This window comes from Octopus bimaculoides, chromosome 3 (genome assembly GCF_046866305.1).
Source record: "Octopus bimaculoides isolate indiv1 chromosome 3, ASM4686630v1, whole genome shotgun sequence".
Lineage (NCBI taxonomy): Eukaryota > Metazoa > Mollusca > Cephalopoda > Octopoda > Octopodidae > Octopus > Octopus bimaculoides.
In genome coordinates, this window is record NC_142930.1 from 120,286,268 (window position 1) to 120,306,267 (window position 20,000).

Genomic DNA, 20,000 nt, shown 5'->3' on the forward strand with positions numbered 1-20,000 from the left:
ATGTATGTATGTATGTATGTATGTATGTATGTATGTATGTATATACGTATGTATGTTTATACCTTATTTTTCTAGTAAGGCTCCCATTGGTTCCATGCTAAGAAATATCGCAACATTCTCAAGCTGATCACATAGAAAAATTAGTGTTCGTTTCCATTTTGGATTAAAACACGAAAATTAATAAAATAACCCGGCAAGGTTTTTCGGTAAAGAAAAACAAGAAATCGAGAGAGACAACTCCGGAGTAACAGAACTTTGATGATTATCTCCCTTGGGTATGACATTTGTAAAAATTTATGCTACATACATACATACATACATACATACATACAGGACTTCCATACGACTTCTGTCTCAGATTTCAATCAAAATCCTCTAAAAGCTACAATGTTGTGTGTCCAAAGGCCCTTACATAGTAGATCATGCAACAGAATTCCTCCAGTTGAGCACGTGCTGAAGAAGTACATTTTTATTTGCTATTCTTCGTCAAATTCTATTACGATTCTTCTGATATTGTCGATTCTGTATTTTATATTCATATTCTCTCATTTTATGTTCGTGAAACTTTTCCTGTTTTTTTGTCAACATTGTTATTTTTAAAGAAAAGCAATGTTTTGTTATACATAACCTAGATTTCCTCTTTACTGCTACGGCTATTAAACGCATTATTTTATTTGGTGATTCAATGTTCAGGCTTTCTGATGTGGAAAGTATTTCTTGAAAACTTCGGTTATATTTGGCTATCATTTTCCGGCAATATCTCTACATTCATAACTTGCGGCTTTGTTTTCGCTAAGTTTCTCTTTCATTGTTTGTTTCGTCTGCTTATTGTCGTCTGTTATTCTTTCCGGTGTGCTGTACGATATTGTTCTCTATTTTATTATGTGCGGACTCTAGGGACTGCTTTACTTTGCGGCTATATATTGAATTATAGTTTACATAAGATGGGAGGTTTTCAGTTGTCATCATCTTCGTTGTCATGTAATCTATGTTTCGCTTGATTTTGTTTTTTCTTGTTCGTTTTGGTTTGTTTTTCTCCATTTTGATATGTGGGCATACTCTAGTTTTATATCATTATTTCATTGATATCTAGAATGCATTCTATTAAACCAAACTAGCATACGACACCCAATTGCTATTTTATTTTATCAACAAATGAATAAGCGTAAGGGGAATAGAAATAATGCCTTTGGTGTCTAGCATGCTGCTCCCTACATGATAAAGTAGGCGGATTTACTAGGTCTCACTCCCCTTAAATATGTTGTTTGACTCACACCGCTGTACACGTCAGTTTTGTTTATGTCCCTCGTAACTTAGCAAAGGAGATTAATAGAATAAGTTAGTGTTGATTTCTTCAACTAAACTCTTGTAGATGGTGCCCCAATATGGCCGCAGTCTAATAAATGAAACAAGAAAAAGTTAAAAGAACAGTTCGTTGATTTGCATTTATTATTGTTTACGTATCCAAGTTCTTTCTTTAGCGTATCTGAGCTCTGTTTTCCTCTTAGATCTTCGTTACTTATTATCCAAGTCTCTGTTGTATCTGTTGGATGTAACATGCCTCTGTAGCGTACTTGTAAATTTCCAAGCTATTGTTATTTCCAGTTTCATTCAACATGTTCTTGTTTGCTTATTTGCATGTTTGCTTGTTTGTTTATTTGTTTAATTTTACTTTCGTTTTATCTTCATGGACGTTAGCTTTAGAAGCAAACCTTTTGTTGGGATTAAATGTTTGAAAGGAAATCCTTTCCGCGTTTATGATACATGCATCGTGATCGCATTAAATTCACAATAGGGAGGTTTTCATTATTATTAGAATTATTATTACTGTTTCTCTTTATGTATTTTATTGCAAAAAGACGTGTTGCCAAGTACCTCCAACTTGACTTGTTATTAGATTTATTGTTTTTTATTATATTATTGCGTTGTTATTTTATTGTGATTATATTGAGAAGACGATAGCTGAATTCCTATATATCTTTCCATATATCTTGCCAATTTAAGGGATAAAACTTTTAATTAGAATTTGTTTCTGCTTCAAAGCAAAAATTTACATTAAAAGTGTTATGGCGGTGAAGATGTTAGACGTTTTCAATAATATCGGTACCTCCATTCATCCTTCAGATGTGGGGAAAGAAAATGTGATATATATAAATATAGGGAAGATTTTACTCAAATAACTACAATGATTGCAACGTTAATAGCAACAATAATTCTTTATGAATAATACTAACAATCGTAATAACAAAAATATTATACGAATGTTGATATTAATTGCAACATTAAACTCACAATGAGGCAGCCACTGTATTGTTATTTCACCTGCTAAAATATTACCCAAATTTCCGTTTAATCACACCTTACTACCATAAAAATATAAATCTCGTCAGAAAATATATTGCTCGATAATATTGTCTTAGGTATACTATGCATACGAATTTTATTCGTTTACCATTGTTCACGCAGTTAGTGATGAGTAGTTCACTACAATAAGAAGAACCTTGAAAATATTCTCTGTAATGAAAAACGGGAAAAAAATGTTAGTCCTAAATCCGTATGTGCTTATATATGTTTGAAAGTCGACATATTCAGCAAAAGAGTTGGACGTATGATAGTACAATACATGTCAGTAGGGAGTAAGAAATATTGCTTCCAAAAGAAAGGAGGAAGTGAAATGACAGTAACATTTACATGCATCTCCTACATAAACCAAGATGATTGCTGACAGATCATCGTAATGTGAAATGTTTGTTATGATTGCACCATTTCTGTCTTTTCGAAGTGTCGGAGTGTTTTCCGGTATAAATAGCAGCTGACTTGATCGACTCTGTGGGTATACTCGGATTTAGTAAAGACAGAAAGACCAGAAATAATGTGGAAAATTGCCACAGAGTATCGATTGCATAATTTGCACTTGACGTTTATCAAATCTTAATCTATCCGTCTTCATAATATTTTTCAATTTTGGCAACGTTCATGTCAAAGAAAAAATCTGACCTTTCGCTTCTTTTAAGTCATTTGTTTTCATTCTTCAACTGTGCCGTGTAAATGTATCACTTATTAGGTCTCAGTTGGAGCGGCGTAAATATCAGCACCAAATATCAAATACTTACAGTTTTTGTGTGTTTTTCAATAGCTAATATGCGTCTGCCACTCTTTAATTGCTTGTGTTTAACACACAGACACAGATCAAATCTCTAGCTAGGCAAGTATTTCTCTGACACTTATCTGCTGTTTGCTCACAACCTAAATATATTTCTTCAATAAAGCCAGTTTGTAGTTTGTACATTATTGTTTCATTATATACTTAGGTATGTTTTCTGTTCATTTTTTCTTTATGTCATGTCTCTCTCTAACACTAATCACTTTTTCTTTGGTTATTTCAAATGAGTAATCTCACAGTATTTACATAGTATTAGTCTGTTGTTTATATTTGTTCCGGTCTTTTGTTTTATGTAGGGTAGTTATATTCTGTTTAAACAAAATTCAGCGCTAGTAGCGTCAGGACGCTACTGGTAGTTCCTTGCTTTCTTTCTAACTAAACAGCCCAATATACAATCTTTTCCAATTTATTATTTTAATGCTGTAGTTTATAACTTGAGGGCAGATGTATATTTTCCTATAATCTTATGTCAAGCATTGAGGTTAATTTTATATTATTACTCTTCAATAATAGGCTTTTCTAATTTTCCCTTTCATTTCAGCGTTGTAATTTGTAGCTTTTATGAGCGCGCAATGGCCCAGTGGTTAGAGCAGCGGACTCGCGGTCATAGGATCGCAGTTTCGATCCCCAGACCGGGTTTTGGGAGTGTTTATTGAGCAAACACTCCTAAAATTCCACGAGGCTCCGGCAGGGGCAGGTGGCGAACCCGGCTGAACTCTTTCACCACAACTTTCTCTCACTCTTTCTTCCTGTTTCTGTTGTATCTGTATTTCAAAGGGCCAGTCTTGTCACACTCTATGTCACGCTGAATTTCTCCGAGAACTATGTTAAGGGTACACGTGTCTGTGGTGTGCTCAGCCACTTGCACATTAATTTCACGAGCAGGCTGTTCCGTTGATCGCATCAACTGGAACCCTCGTCGTCGTAACCGACCTATAGCTTTAGTCTACTGGTAAATTGTGTCCTCCGCGCACAGGGTCTGGTAGCATATATTCCAGCTCTTTCTCACTAATATTCCAGCTCTTTCTTACTAATATCCCACGAGGTATAAATAAATGTATAACTGTATAGCAAAAGAGTGAAATTACTTGAAAATGTACTGAAATAGAGAGGGAATTCTAAAATAATGTGCTATGAGTTATACTCGGTTTTTTTTTTTTTGGGGGGGGGGGTCCTATTTATTTTAATCCTTTCCAACGTTATGTCAATTAGCACAAACGTAAAAGGAGAAATAAGCTGTATTAAATCTCAGAGCGAGATATAAACAGTCGCCATACGGAATCGTAACATATAATTGCCAGCCAAGTGTGGCGTCCTATACGGGACAGTGTTACTGTTGTTTATAGCTCCAGGAAGACATCTCTTCCAGCTGACTAACGACACACATTTTGTGTCCGATTAGTATTTTCGAAGGGAGGTCATCGCTCCCATCCCTAGCCTTACGTGATACACACGGACTCGAGTTTCTTGGTTGATACCCGTCTCAGCCTGCGTTAATCACCAGCTAGTGATGAAAACTCACTCCACTCGCAAAATACTAACCGGACGCAGAATGTTTGTCGTTAGCCAGCTGGAAGAGATGTCTTTCTGGAGTTATAAACGTCAGTAGCACCGTCCCGTATAGGACGCCACACTTGGTTGGCAAAAATACTTTTATCGTTGTGTTCATGATATTTCGTAGCTCTACTCTTCCTCTGCAACTGTTATTTATAGTTTTAGAGATATGAATAAATTTTATAGTAAAAAAAGAAAAAAAAAACGAACAAATTTATCTGACAACGCAATTTACAATCATTAGCAAATATTATTTTCAGTGTTTATCTTTACCATCATATTCATTAAGTCATCGTTGTGACGTTAAATATTTTTACACAATCGAGATATAGATATTTGACGAGTAAAGAATTAAGGCTGGACAATTACTGCTGCTATTTATTTTATTGAAGCATCAGAAGAGTCAACTCTGGAGATTCATAATTTTAGATTCATAATAACTACATCCCCGAAGTTATTAATGGACGAATAATTAAATACAGTTACATTATTACATACTGCTTGGCATAGAAATCATTATGATTTAGAGAAGCCCGCGCGAGGCGTGGCTGTGTGGTAAGTAGCAAGCTTCCTGACCACACGGTTCCGAGTTCAGTCCCAATGTGTGGCACCTAGGGCAATTGTCTTCTACTATAGCAGCAGACCGACCAAAGCCTTGTGGGTGGATTTGGTAGACGGAAACTTGAAGAAGCTCTTCGTATATATATATATATATATATATATATACCTGTGTGTATACGCGCGCGCGCGTGTGTGTACGTCTTTTGTTTGTCCCGCCATCGCTTGAAAATCGATGTTTGTATGTTTATGTCCTGGAGGACGATTTCGTCGACTGACACCCTTTAAAACGGTGCTCCAGCATGGCAGGAATCAAAGAACTGGAACAACTGAAAGAATAAAAGAATAGAAGTAATTAACAACTACAATTTTAACACATCTAATACAGGTATCATAAACAAACAACAAAAATAAGGATATGGAAACTATTAATAGTCAAGTTACTCAATACTATTTTATATATATCAACAACTTTTGATCGACAACTTATTATTGTTGTTATTATTATTATTATTATTATTATTATTCAGTAGTTTTATTTTTATAACGTGCTTTCACTTCACTACCGAGCGCAGCTCTGTGCGCCTTGGGTATGTGCTGTGGTTTGCTGTGGTGCTCTTATGTTTACTGTATTGAAAGTGTTTTGCGTAGAATGTGAGCAGTACCCAGTAGTGCAATTTTCTGTATGTTATATATATTTGTAAGTCCTGGTGTTTTTGTTATGTATTTGTCTGAATATTTTTTTATTATACCTAAGGCACCTACTATGATAGGATTATTATTATTATTATTATTATTATTACCCTGCAACCCATGCATAACATTAGCACAGTGCAAATTATCTTCAGAGCATTGTGCATTTAGCTAAATCGCGTACGATGCATGACAGTTGATTATTTTAACAAAGGCTTGTATGTGGGAAGTCGTGGAAAGGAATTATCTTATATTATATTTGAATACTTTATACAACACAGGAGAATTTCTTTCTGCAAAGTAATCCATTTAGATGTTATATTTTCATTTGATATTTAGAAGCGTTTTCAAAATCAGGGCCGGCGTTTTGTCTATTCGTAGACATACTTAGAAAGATGCTTAATTCAAAGACCAGAATTAAAACTCTGTATATTAGATTCTCCATCATTTATCTTTCAAAAGTTTAGTCAAATAAATCGGTCCTAATTCTTACATCTTATATCACGTGCTTGTTATTTATCCAGTCCGTCTATATAAGCCGAACCTCTAATTTGTGTGGCCAAAAATAAACCAGCATCGGTTGTCAGGTGATGGGGGACAAACCCAAACACACACACACACACACACACACACACACACACACACACATACACACACACATGCACACACGCAAACGACGGGCCTCCACACAATTTCCATTGATCAAGGTCCAAACGTAAAACATACCTGCTCATAGTTTCTCACACATAGTTAACTACACAATCATGCCTGCACCTAGTATGAGATATAGCGTCTGTCTGAATGATACGAATAAGCTTTCGAAAGATCTACGCAACTCTGCTAATAGAATTTACATTACAACTGCCGCAACAGCTTTCACCACGTGTAATTTCACCAAACCAAGTAAGTACTTCAGTTATCTTAAACACAAGTTATACCTGAGAAAGAAAGATTCATTGCCGGAGTTATTAGCTTTGTGGGTGATTAATACTAGCTATTTTAACGTTTCGAGTAGCAGTTCACATTCGAATGTACCAGAATATATTTAGAAAAAATATGCAGGTCACCATTTTGATTCTCGCTATTCAACATACATATGACAATTTATTAATGGTTGGCAATTAGCAGCACTGACCAATAAAGTAGTTTTAAACATGTGCCTCGAACTTTTTTTTAGCTTTCTCAGTCCAGAATGCGTTTAGTTAGCGAGTCACAACGATATCGAAACAACGATTGCCCAGAATCCTTTGCGCTGATGGATCGAATGCGTTACGAACACAGACTCAGCATACAGAAGACGTTGATCTGTGACGAATCACAACAGCAATTAACATATTCAGGCTCGATTCTCTCAGAACGTGTGACATAACGTCATTTAAGATTATCGTTTCAAAATTTTTTACGGCTCCAAATTAAGATATCTTACTGTTGCAGAAAGCATGTTCATCCCTATAGATTAGGGAACACTATCAATTGACTTGGAATTCGCACAGAATGTGCAGCGTTTCAGGGCTTTTTTCGGTGGCATCATACAGCTCAAGAAAGCACATTGATCATTAAAGAGTAAGGAATACTATCAACATGTTAGTGTTAGTGTAGACATTTGGAAGTTTTAAATTTTAAATTTGGATCTGAGGCAATTTACAAATAATTCCCGGAATAAGGATATATGGAGGCTTGTTGGTTTTATTCAAATAATAGAATGGTTATACTAAGAAATTCTTGGAATATCTCATTCTATTCAATTAGACTATGGATATCTAGTTTCAGTGAATAATTTATTACTCGGAAATTGGAATCCAGTCTTAGATTGTGCTCAGTGATAGCTTGCTTTACAGTGTGTGTGTATATATGTGTGTGTGTGTGTGTGTATGTGCGCGCGCATGTTTGGATATGTGTGTGTCTGTGTGTGCGCGGGTATTTGTCTGTATGCCTGTTTCTGTGTGGATATATATATATATATATATATATATATATATATATATATATATATATATATATATATATATATATATATATATATATATATATATATATATATATATATATATATATACATATATGTATGTATGCATACATATATATATATATATATATATGTGTGTGTGTGTGTGTGTGTATGTGTGTATATATATATATATATATATATATATATATATATATATATATGTACATGTATATATATATGTATGCATATATATGTGTGTATATGTCTACCATATATCTATCTACCTCTCTATATACATATATGTGTATGGTGTGAGTGAGTGTGTGTGTGTTTGTGTGTGTGTGCATATATATATATATAAGTATGTATATATGAATATATATGTGTATATATATATATATATATATATATATATATATATATATATATATATATATATATATATATGAATATGGGTATGCATGTAGATATACATATATTAGTGCGTCACATGTATGTGAGTACCTACTGCTATACACACACAAACATGCATACACTCGTACACATACACACACACGTGTGTGTGTGTATGTGTGTTTGTAGCTGTATTTTCTGTCTGACTTGACTTCATTCATTGACTTCTCATATAAAACGTAAAAAAATATATAAACCAAAATATCTAGCCTGAAGTAACCTTAAAACTATAAATCAAACAAACTTTTAATTGAAGACCGCATAGACAGTGATTTCTATTTTAAATTCCGTTGTTTTTTTTATTCAATTTGATTTTACTTTATATATTTATAATGCTATTTATTTTCTAAACTGTTATTTTTATTTTTTCTTCCCCCTTGACTAACCCGAATAACAAAGACTTTTGGTTTCCAAAGGCTGGAATAAACAACACACATTCAGATAATGAACTTGCCTTCAAATAACTATTATTAGCCATTTCCACCCAACGGTATTTTCTATAATCGGAAAACATTTTAAATTATCAACTATTGTATTCAATTACAAACATCTCCTATAACGCCGAAGTTGACCTATGGCCATAGTTTTGCAGCTGGTGCGATGGCCCCCTAGAGACCAACTAATTAGCTTTCAACACAAAGTACTTGTTAAACTATATTTATAAAAGAAAAAAAGAGAAAAATTACGATAACAATACTTCTCTCAAATAGATACATGTGATTACAGTATATACGTGTACACAACTGGTCAGGTGTGTTATTATGGTTGATAATAAATAAAAAAATGAAGTAAATGAAATTTAAATGCAAACATGAGGCACTGCTACGTTATCTATTGAAGCTAGACAACCTTTAAGTATCACTTTGTAATTCATCTTCGCAATTGATTTAACGCTATAAAACATACACTCACAAGCAAGCATACAAACACACACATACACACACATATAGTCATACAAACACATACACACATATCTTTTATGTTCTACTTGATTCAGTCATTGCATTGCAGCCATGCTGTGACGCCGCTATGAAGGGTTTTAGTCGTAAATATGAGAGGCATGGATAAAACACAGGTTTACTTATTATTAAATCTCCTACGCTCGTTTCTTCATTATGGTTGATTTGTATCCTGTGGCGGAAGCTCATAACTTGTAATATCATGCCATGCAATAGTTTGTTTGAAACCATACTGAAAGCAGACACAATTACAAATATCTACGGTGTGGGCTAAATGTAACAGTAGCAGTCGTGTACCTACTTGTACATATAAATTCTAACACCCACACATACACACACTCACGCACATGCAAACATGCACAAACACACATGCACAGACAAATATACGTGTGTATGTATGTATGTATGTATTTATCTATCTATCTATCTATATATATATATATATATATATATATATGTGTGTGTGTGTGTGTGTGTGTGTGTGTGTGTGTGTGTGTGTGTGTGTGTGTGTGTGTGTGTATACCAACCACACGGTTCTGGGTTCATTCCCACTGCATGGCACCTTGGGCAAGTGTCTTCTACTATAGCCTCGGGCCGACCAAAGCCTTGTGAGTGGATTTCGTAGACGGAAACTGAATGAAGCCTGTCGTATATATGTGTATATCTATCTATCTATATATATATATATATATATATATATATATATATATATATATATATATATATATATATATATATATATATAATCAGAAATATATAGGGGTCAGCATTAGTTGCTTCATCAACATACTGAAAATTTAGAAATAGCAGTCAAAGAACTACTGATTCTAAACTACAATTTTTTCTCTAACGGATGGCGATATTTGGTAATTCCCTGCCCTATATCTGTATATATATATATATATATATATATATATATATATATATATATATATAAATATATATATATATATATATATATATATATATATATATATATATATATATATATATATATATATATATATATATGTATATATATATATATATGTGTGTGTGTGTGTGTGTGTGTAAGAGTATGTATATGTCTGTGTGTCTGTGTTTGTCCCCTCTAACATCGCTTGACAACCGACGCTGGTGTGTTTATGTCCCCGTAACTTCGGCAAAAGAGACCGATGGAATAAGTACTAGACTTAGACTGAATAAGTACTAGACTTAGACTGAATAAGTCCTGGGGTTGATTTGCTCGACTAAAGGCGGTGCACCAGTCAAATGACTGAAACAAGTAAAAGAGTAAAGAGTAAAAGAGAGTATATATATATATATATATATATATATATATATATATATGTATCGTGTGTGTGTGTGTGTGTGTGTATGCGTGTGCGTGGCTGTGTTTTAGGAAGGTTACTTCCCAACCACATCGTTCTGGGTTTAGTCCTACTGCGTGGCAACGTCAGTCAGTATCATCTACTATAGCCACGGGCCGACCAAAGCCTTGTGAGTGGATTCGGTAGATGGAAACTGAACGAAGCCCGACGTATATGTGTGTGTGTGTGTGTATATGTGTGTGTGCATCTATGTATGTATATTTCTATGTTTGTGTGTCGTTGTGTTTGCCTCACCACTACCACCGCCACCACCGCTTGACAACCAGTGTTGGTGTATTCATGTCGCCGTAACCTTGTTCGACTAAAAGCCTTCAAATGGTTGCCCCAGCATGGCCGCAGTCAAATAAATGAAAGAAATAAAAGATAAAAGAAATATATGTTTGTGTGTGCGTGTGTGCGTGCGTGCGCGTGTGCGCGTGTGCGTGCGTCTATGCGCGTGTATACATTTGTGTGTGTGTGTTTACATGTGTGTGTATGTGCGTGTATGTGCGTGTGTTGGTGTGTATGTGCGTTCTTGCGTGCGTGTGTGCGTGTGTGTGCGTGCGTGTGTGTGCACGCGTGTGTGTATGTGCGTGTGTGTGCTACAGGCTGCCAAATCGTCCCTCGTATCAAATTCACTTACAACATACTTGTCGGGCTGAGCCTTTAAAGCCAGGCACCCACCCCAGGAGTCACACAGTGAAATCGAACCCAAAACCATGTGGATGCAAACTGAACTTCTTAAGAACTATCCAGCCACACCTGTTCTCATATATATAAAGTGAATATTTCACGTTGTTGAGAGCAGTTCACTATGTTTATAAGACAAGCCATCATGAAATCGTAAATGTTTCAATATTTATGGATTTATTTACTACCTAAGAGCAAATTCAACGTATGTGGAGACGTTGTACAGGTGACTGCATCTACTTTACGTTATACTGCTAGATCATATTTCATAAACGATTAAAGAACGGAACATTATTTAGACTTCTCTCGTATTTAAAGATAGAGTCACGAGAAATTAACTTAAATGTGATTATACAACTTTCGCTATACAATATTAAATATATATATCCCTGTATACATTACTTATATTCATATTTGTATCGGAAATGTGGATAAATGAATATGAATGTGATTTCCCTTTCTCTCTTTCCTTCAAACTTCATTCTATAACTCTAATCCATAGTAAGCATTTGTTCTAAGTTGTTTGTCGTTTTGTTTAATACATAACCGTCAACACTCATGGTGTACTTGTGGGAACTTTAATAATATACAAAACCAGAAATGTCGGGCTGTGAAATAATTTCTCTTTGTTTTACGTCAACCCCGATGCTGCTGTTTTCTTAACCAAGCACACTCTACGGGACTAGTGGAATTGATGAGATTGATGTTGACTTTGAACCTATGCAGGCTGGTTTCTGCAAGAATAGTTATTGTGGGTAGGGGATTTTATAGAATTATAGTATTGTCAGCAAATGATTGAGCATAGTCTTTAGCGCCAGATCTGGCAGAGTAATGCATCTTCATACGGCGTAGGAAGAAGAGAGAATTGTGAAAAGTGTTAAAATTGTTACGAGAAAGTTTGACTAGTATTGGCAGTTACATTAGCTGTTCAGAAATGTAGGAAAAGTTGCAGCAGCAGCCGTGGCAAAGAGAAAGATATGGTGACTATATTACACTGATTGGAAGACGCTGGTTAATAACGGTTCAACCAAATAATGTAATGGATTCCATTGCATAAGATCTAAAGGGAAAACAAATAGTTTCAATATTTGTGAGCGCTAAAACAATGTTGTTGATTGTTAACAACTAATTGTTGCTCAGAAATTAAATTCTGGACCTGTAAAAATACGAAATAGTTTTAGTATGCACAGTTCATGAAATTATAAATGTAATTTCAGTACGAGACGTTGCGTGGCGTAGCATTTTACTGACCTCAAGTCTTTCGTTCAGAAATACTTATACATAAGTAGATATAATGCAAAGGTTACTTCATTGGTGTTTTAATGATTGTATATTTGTGGACTTTAAAATGATGTTTTGACGTGTTAGAGTCCGATTGGTTTTCAATGTCACTCTGCGAAAACAATATTGTTTTCACGTACAGTAAAACTGTCAGCGAGCCACGTTTGTGAATAATTATTCACAAAGCTTCTCTACTAAGGTAACAAAGGCGTTATTATGGTTAACATATACGTGACAGAGTGCTACTTGAGGTTCAACACACTTTTGAAGTTGTCCAGCCGGGAAGATCATATCCCTTGTCCCTCAGCTCACTCGGAAGCTAGACTGAATTTCTGGTAAATCAGACTGTTTTACGTTGTTCTTGGCATATTTACCCACAGATACTTAGAGAATAATATCTCAGAAATAGTCATATACACTCTTAAGTCTTTTATGTTTATGAATAAACAATAGAAAAACCATCCAGCAATCCAATACTATGGAATCAAAGTTCATTCACAGCAAGAAAGTATCATACACTGTACTGCAAATGCTAGTGTTGCCTCCTGCTTTCAAGTGTTTTATGGGTATTCCATATACCCTTGGGGATTACCAGAGATTATGTTACTTATTGCAAATAGACTTTCACTATATCTATGTGTGACAACATCTCTCTTTTCGGCTTTCCATAAAAATATTTCCCATTAATATCAGAACTGTTGACGAACAGATCTGAAAATTAAACGTTCTTTCCACTGTTTTATCACGTCATCTATTGTTTAAAATCTACTTTTGGCAAGTTAAAACCTGCTTACGAAATAGATTTTCGGTATATGGAATCGAGGAGACAGGCATGATTGGTGGTTATAGCTCGAAACTGACAGTTGTAAAGGATAGGGTCACTAAAGCAGCACATCTGGGAATGCAGGAGTGCAAGCCTTGAATATCTTACTCTTACACTTATACCTGTGTCAGTCATTTGACTGCGGTCATGCTGGATCAGCGCCTTTTAGTCGATCAAAGCAACTGTAGGACTTATTCTTGTAAGCCTAGTACTTATTCTATCAGTTTCTTTTGCCGAACCGCTAAGTTACGGGGACGTAAACACACCACCATCGGTTGTCAAGTGATGTTGGGGGGGGGGGCAAACACACATACACAAACATATACATATATATATATATATATATATAAGACGGGCTTCTTTCAGTTTCCGTCTACCAAATCCACTCACAAAGCTTTGGTCAGCCCGAGGCTATAGTAGAAGAAAGTTGCCCAAGGTGCCACGCAGTGGGACTGAACCATGTGGTTGGTAAGCAAGCTGCTTACCACACATCCAGTCCTACGCCTACTGTTACACTTACTGAGCAACGCAGAATGATTTGTGATGAAATTCAGCAACATTTTAATGAGAATACCGCCAAAACCCTTCACATTCAGCAAATGTTAAGTCCAACTCAGAAAACTTGAAGGAATCTACAAAACTGAAGGATGAATACAATATATGTCAACACACACACACACACACGCGCACACGCACGCGCACACATACACACACATCTTACTGGCGAAAACAACGTACATCTTGCTTAAAATAAGACTATAATATTATATATACATTCTTCTGGTTGCAGTAATGTACAAAGACATTAAATTTAAACAAGAATAGTTTGCGCATCCTTTATTTAACCGCAAAACAGTGTTCTGGATGTCTTGTTTGCATAAGCTGCCTTTGAGAATATGCTTGCTGAAATTTAGTATTCATAACGAAATCAACAATATGTGAAATATTGATTTTGCTTTTACTACCAGCCTCATGCCTGCTAATGTCATATGTATCGTTATACTCTTAATGTTTTATCCATTGTTCAGTTACCCAGATCATTACATCTTATTGGAGAAAGATGCAAGTCGAAAGTATTTCCGTTGAACTCTACACGATATGATAACAACCGCAATACAAATACACATTTGAATTGCGACATTCTTCACTTCTCCCGGTGCTCTTTATTATTATTATGATTATTATTATTATTATTATTATTATGATTATTATTATTATTATTATTATTATTATTATTATTATGATTATTATTATTATTATTATTATTATTATTAGTGCGGCAAATAAATGAAATCACTATTATTATTGTCATTATCATTATTATGTAGGCGGCGAGCTGGTAGAGTCGTTAGCACGCCGTGCGAAATTCTTTGCGGCATTTCGTCCGTTTTTACGTTCTGAGTTCAAATTCCACCGTAGCCAACTTTGCCTTTCAGCCTTTCCGGTTCGATAAAATAAATACTGGTTGAGCACTGAAGTCGATGCAATCGATTTACTCCTTCCTCTGACATTGTGCCAACATTTGAAACTATTGTTAATATTATTATTATTATTAGCATCTAATGATATGCAGAAATGTGGTACATTTGGAATGAATATCACTGATTCCGTGTCACAACCACTTTCCTTATATGAGGAGGACCTTTGCAACAATTCTCTCTATTCTTAATGGAGGAGATTTCGGCATTAATGCAACTCTTGTTGTTACACCGAGTTCAACAACGAAACTATCAAGTCTGTTTGTACCGAAACCCAAGGCGTTTATAAGTACTGGGATTGCTTTTGGAGAAGCATTCCGCAGAATTTGCACATCTCTCTCCAAAAGTTGGTATCTTCTTAATATCTACTGTTCTATGACCTCTGTAATTCATACCAGCAGACACTGTCACAGCAATGACGATGCACCCTTTTGATACCTGCTTCAGCATGATAATATCGGGTTGTCTTACTTTAATTTTACAGAGAGGCAATACAATAATGCCCCATCAGTCAATACAGTAACGTTCAATATAATAGCGTTCCATTATTCTCTGACACCCTCACCGGAGGGTGTTGGCTCCATTTTGTATCTACTTCAAATCCCTGTTGCCATAATATACCTCAGTATAATGCCTTGGCGACACACTCGTGTCTGCGTCTATACTCCTTCTATGCAAAAAAGACTACAAAACCTTTCATACATTATTTACAATTGACGAATATTTGTCCTCATCTTGTTTGTTGTTAACACAACGTTTCGGCTGATATACCCTCCAGCCTTCATCAGGTGTCTTGGGGAATTTTCGAACCTGAGTTCTCATTCCTAAGGTATTTTTCGATGTTGTTGCTGTTATTATCATTATTATTATTATCATTATTATTCAGATCACTGCCTGGAATCGAACCTGCGCTCTTAACCACTACGCTATATGCCCGTGGGCAATTATGGAGTGAATTTTATGGCTTATAAATCTAATATTCTCCTATCCTTCCTTAATACCGGTTCTCATATGCTGTTTATATCTGCACTCGGTCTGCATCGGAGGTTGTTGTGTCCTAGCATATGTGCTGCTTCTTTTAGTTTTCGTATTTTCCAATGGTGTTTTGTAATTCTTGCATCGATGATAAATAAGCCAGGAATCATTCTCAAATAATTTTCAGTTTCTTTTGTTATCATTCCAAGTGTTCTTACAGTTACTGGTATTGTAACGGCCTTGAGATGTCACATTTTAAAATTGTTAATGAGCAATCACTGAGTTGTCAAATTCTTTTACTGAGATATTGTGATCACAAAGAATGCTAGTGTCGATCAATAAACCAATTTTATTGTCTTGGCCTTTCACAACAATATTCGGTTTATTAGCTTTGATGATTTGGTCTCTATGTACATAAATTACGACTACTACTACTACTACTACTACTACTACTACTACTACTACTACTACTACTACTACTACTACTACTATTTTTATTATGTTAGGCGTCGAGCTGGCAGAATCTTTAGCAAGCCGGGCTAAGCAGCATTTCGTTCATCCTTAGGTTTTGAGTTAAAATTTCGAAGTCGACTTTGTCATCCGTCCTTTCGGGGTCGATGAAATAAGTACCAGTGGATGTAATCGAACGGCTTCCTCACCCTAAGTTTCAGGCCCTGTGTCTATAGTAGAAAGGAATGGAGGAATTCCGATCACGTTTCGTGGTTCGCTACCTCAACAGCTCCTTTATAGGATCCAGTGGATAAAAACATCATCAGGAGGAACCACGTCTGGTTTCAGCCCCGACTCTTCTACCGTTTTCGACGTGATGGCCCCCGCCTCTTTCGGTGGCGTCTTCAGCTCTGGTGTTGAATGCGTTCTTTCTTATCCTTTTTTCTTTGGCCTTTTGGGCCTTTGACGCTTTGGTTTCTTCGATGCAGCGTCAACGAATATCAGCGGGTGAATCACCATCCTGTCCATTTGAATTTTGGTGGTCATTCTTGCTACCTCGTCGTCGAATTTCTTATAGCTAGCTGCATCATTTTCCTTCGGCCATTTAATCTTTGGCTTCTTCACGCCTATCTCTTTTCTTTTCTGTTCCGATTTGACTGTAGAATGACCTTCTCTATGGTTTCTTTCCAGGAGGTTCTGGCCACACGTCTTCTGGTTTTCCAACCCTCGCTGTTGAATCACTTTCTTCTGACACACTTCCTTTTGGTGAATTCTAAGCTCGATGTAATTAGAAAACACCTTTCCGCAGCAGCTGAATTCCACATCTGCCGTTCCTTTACCGCTTCCTTTCTTGTTGTCCATTCTCGGTCCGGGTCCATTTTTTTTTCATCCTGTTTGATCCTTTATTCTCCCCCCCCCCCCACCGTGCATCAAAATCATGGGGGCATGGTTCATTGGTAGCGGTAGTAGTAGTAGTAGTCTTATTGCTATTATTAATCTCATTATTATTATTATTATTATCTTTATTACTATTATTATTATTATTATTATTATTATTATTATCATTATTATTATTATTACTACTACTACTACTGCAACCAAGGCGGTGAGCTGGCAGAATCGTTAGCACGCCGGGCGAAATGCTTGGCGGGATTTCGTATGCTGTTCCGTTCTGAGTTCAAATTCCGCCGAGGTCGACTTTGCCTTTAATCCTTTCGGGGTCGATAAATTAAGTGCCAGTTACACACCGGGGTCGATGTAAACGATTTAATCTCTTTGTCTGTCCTTGTTTGTCCTCTCTATGTTTAGCCCCTTGTGGGCAATAAAGAAATAAGAAACGTGAGCACGCCGAGCGAAATGCTTAGTGGTATTTCGTCTGTTGTTACGTTCTGAGCTCAAATTCCGCCGAGTTCGATTTTGTCATTCATCCTTTCAAGGTCGATAAATTAAGATTCAGTCTAATCGACTGGGCCCCTCTCCAAAAATTGCGGGCCTTGTGCCTAGAGTAGAAAAGAATATTTTATTTATTTGTTTTTTCAATTGAATCCTAAAATCAGAAACTCTGGCCGTCGTTTTTTACTTTAATCCATTTGTGTACGATAAAATAACCACCAATCGATTTAGGGGGTCTTCCAGAATAGCTGACCTTGAGTCTATTTAGAAATTATTAGTATTGCTACCACTGCACTTGTGAAATATATTTCTTAATATATGAAACTAGTGGTGACTGTCATTATCACTTAGTATCTCAATGTTTAATATTATGACAAAACTGATGTGTATGATTTAAGTTGAGGATCTCCATATCTTTGAAAAGTTTCCTACGCCAAACATTATTCTTTTCTTTTCCGGTACCTGTCCAAACATTAGTCGTATTTTAGGTCAACATCTCATGAACGACAAAGACAAATAATATATGTTTTTATATCCACAGCAAGCGTTAATACCAGTGCTGAATGTAGTTCAAAAGAAAAGTATACATATGGCTAACTATTGATACGATGTGATGTTCTTAAGAGAAAAAAAGTGTTAATTTGTAAAAGTAAAAATATAGCTACATGACTAAATCTCATTTATCAAATGAACTGAAATATATAAAGGAAATTAATGAAAAACGTAAGTAACGGGATATACAATTTCTTAAAACGCTCTAACGTCCACGTAGAAAGTTAATGGTGAATGCATCTCACTAGATGTCATTCCTTAAGTGAAGAGTGTGAAAGCTAAATGGTCAAATAGAATTAATAAGGTGAATGAAGCAAAAGTAATCTATTTCTATGAGGAAAGTGAAAGTACGATTAGCAGTCTAATAGATATAGTTTTGGTAAAGGGATTTGATGATCTATTTGAAAAAGTACCTTTTATGGTATTGGAAGCGTCTTAGAAATTAGACTGTAAACGTAACTTAAAACAATATATATTAAGATTCCTTCAAATGGCCTTAACTTCGAGTAGTGTGGAATAACGTTTGGCAGTGTTTTGCAGGGAATCCTCGTCTAAAGTGTATCTTTATGGTTCTATTACCTAGCTACTAATGACATGATTGATGTGTGCGCCTCGGAAGGGGTTCGCAAGTTCAAGAAAACTTCATACAAAAACAAAACCAGAATTAATCTTTGTACAGACAATTGTTTCTCTTGCTGATACGAACTTTAAATGCAACGATAAACGAGATAGTTGGACAGAATTTTATTAGTCGAGAATCCGATTAGTGAAAAGGAAAATAAACAAACACGAAGATATAAATGAATCAAGCGATTTTAAACGCTGTTCTGTTAAATTCGTTTTCGCTGATTTAAAATAACTTCAGCCATCGATTTCACACTAATTTAGACATAGTTATGACCTGCTAAGGTCATTTGGCACAGAATATACCGGAAATAAACAGTAACAATAGCAACAGTATCATGAATAAGCCAGAAAAAAATGAAGACAAATACTGAGAATTATATGGTAGTCGAGAAAACGTAACCGTTTAAAACTCTTTTTAAACCAAATCAACACCACCGTATCAGTATATTCTGGTAAATATATGAATTGCAGTACCATCAAATGACCATTAAGTACTTATCGATATTCGATTGTTAATAAAAGAAAAACACAATCCAAAAGATTTAGTTTCCTCTAATATATAATTTTCATTCATTCCAGTTACATTACGCTTATGTTTTCTTTTTTTATTTACTTTCTGATATACGAATTCTATAATTTACTCTGACTAAGAAGACACTACAAGTAGCCTCTTCAGTCGTTCATAGTCGTCTTGATGGAGTAAGTGTGGTAGGTTTAATAGGATTAAAGTTTAGTTTATATTTAGGAAGTCAGTTTTTGAGGGCTAACACCTATGAGCGTGAGAGTATCTTAAAGTAGTTATAAGAATCAATGATTTAGTAAAATGTGTGGAGTGTATGAATCAATGATTTTTGAAGTGGCAGGAGGATAAAAAGAGAAATATAATGATATTATGTAGATTATGGTGGTTTTTAGAGGAACAGAGTAGTCTCTGTCGACGACATAACCCACGGAGTCGTTGACGCGTCAAGAAAGTTGACATGTTGAAAGTTTCTCTCCTGAGATGATTTCGAGATTCTATGTGAATGTAATTACTTGTGTGGAGGCGCAATGGC

The 20,000-nt window shown here is 35.5% G+C and overlaps 1 protein-coding gene across 2 annotated transcripts in view; it reads right to left on the bottom strand.

Moving 5' to 3' along the window:
• Window positions 1–5,086: 5,086 nt before the first annotated feature.
• LOC106869724 (uncharacterized) overlaps window positions 5,087–20,000 on the bottom strand; it is a 216,755-nt gene continuing 201,841 nt past the window's right edge. For both annotated transcript variants that reach the window (XM_052966168.2, XM_089349507.1), the window contains exon 3: window positions 5,087–5,604. In XM_052966168.2, coding sequence (XP_052822128.1) covers window positions 5,523–5,604 — 82 coding nt within the window. In that variant the 3' untranslated portion in view covers window positions 5,087–5,522. The remainder of the gene's footprint in view (window positions 5,605–20,000) is intronic.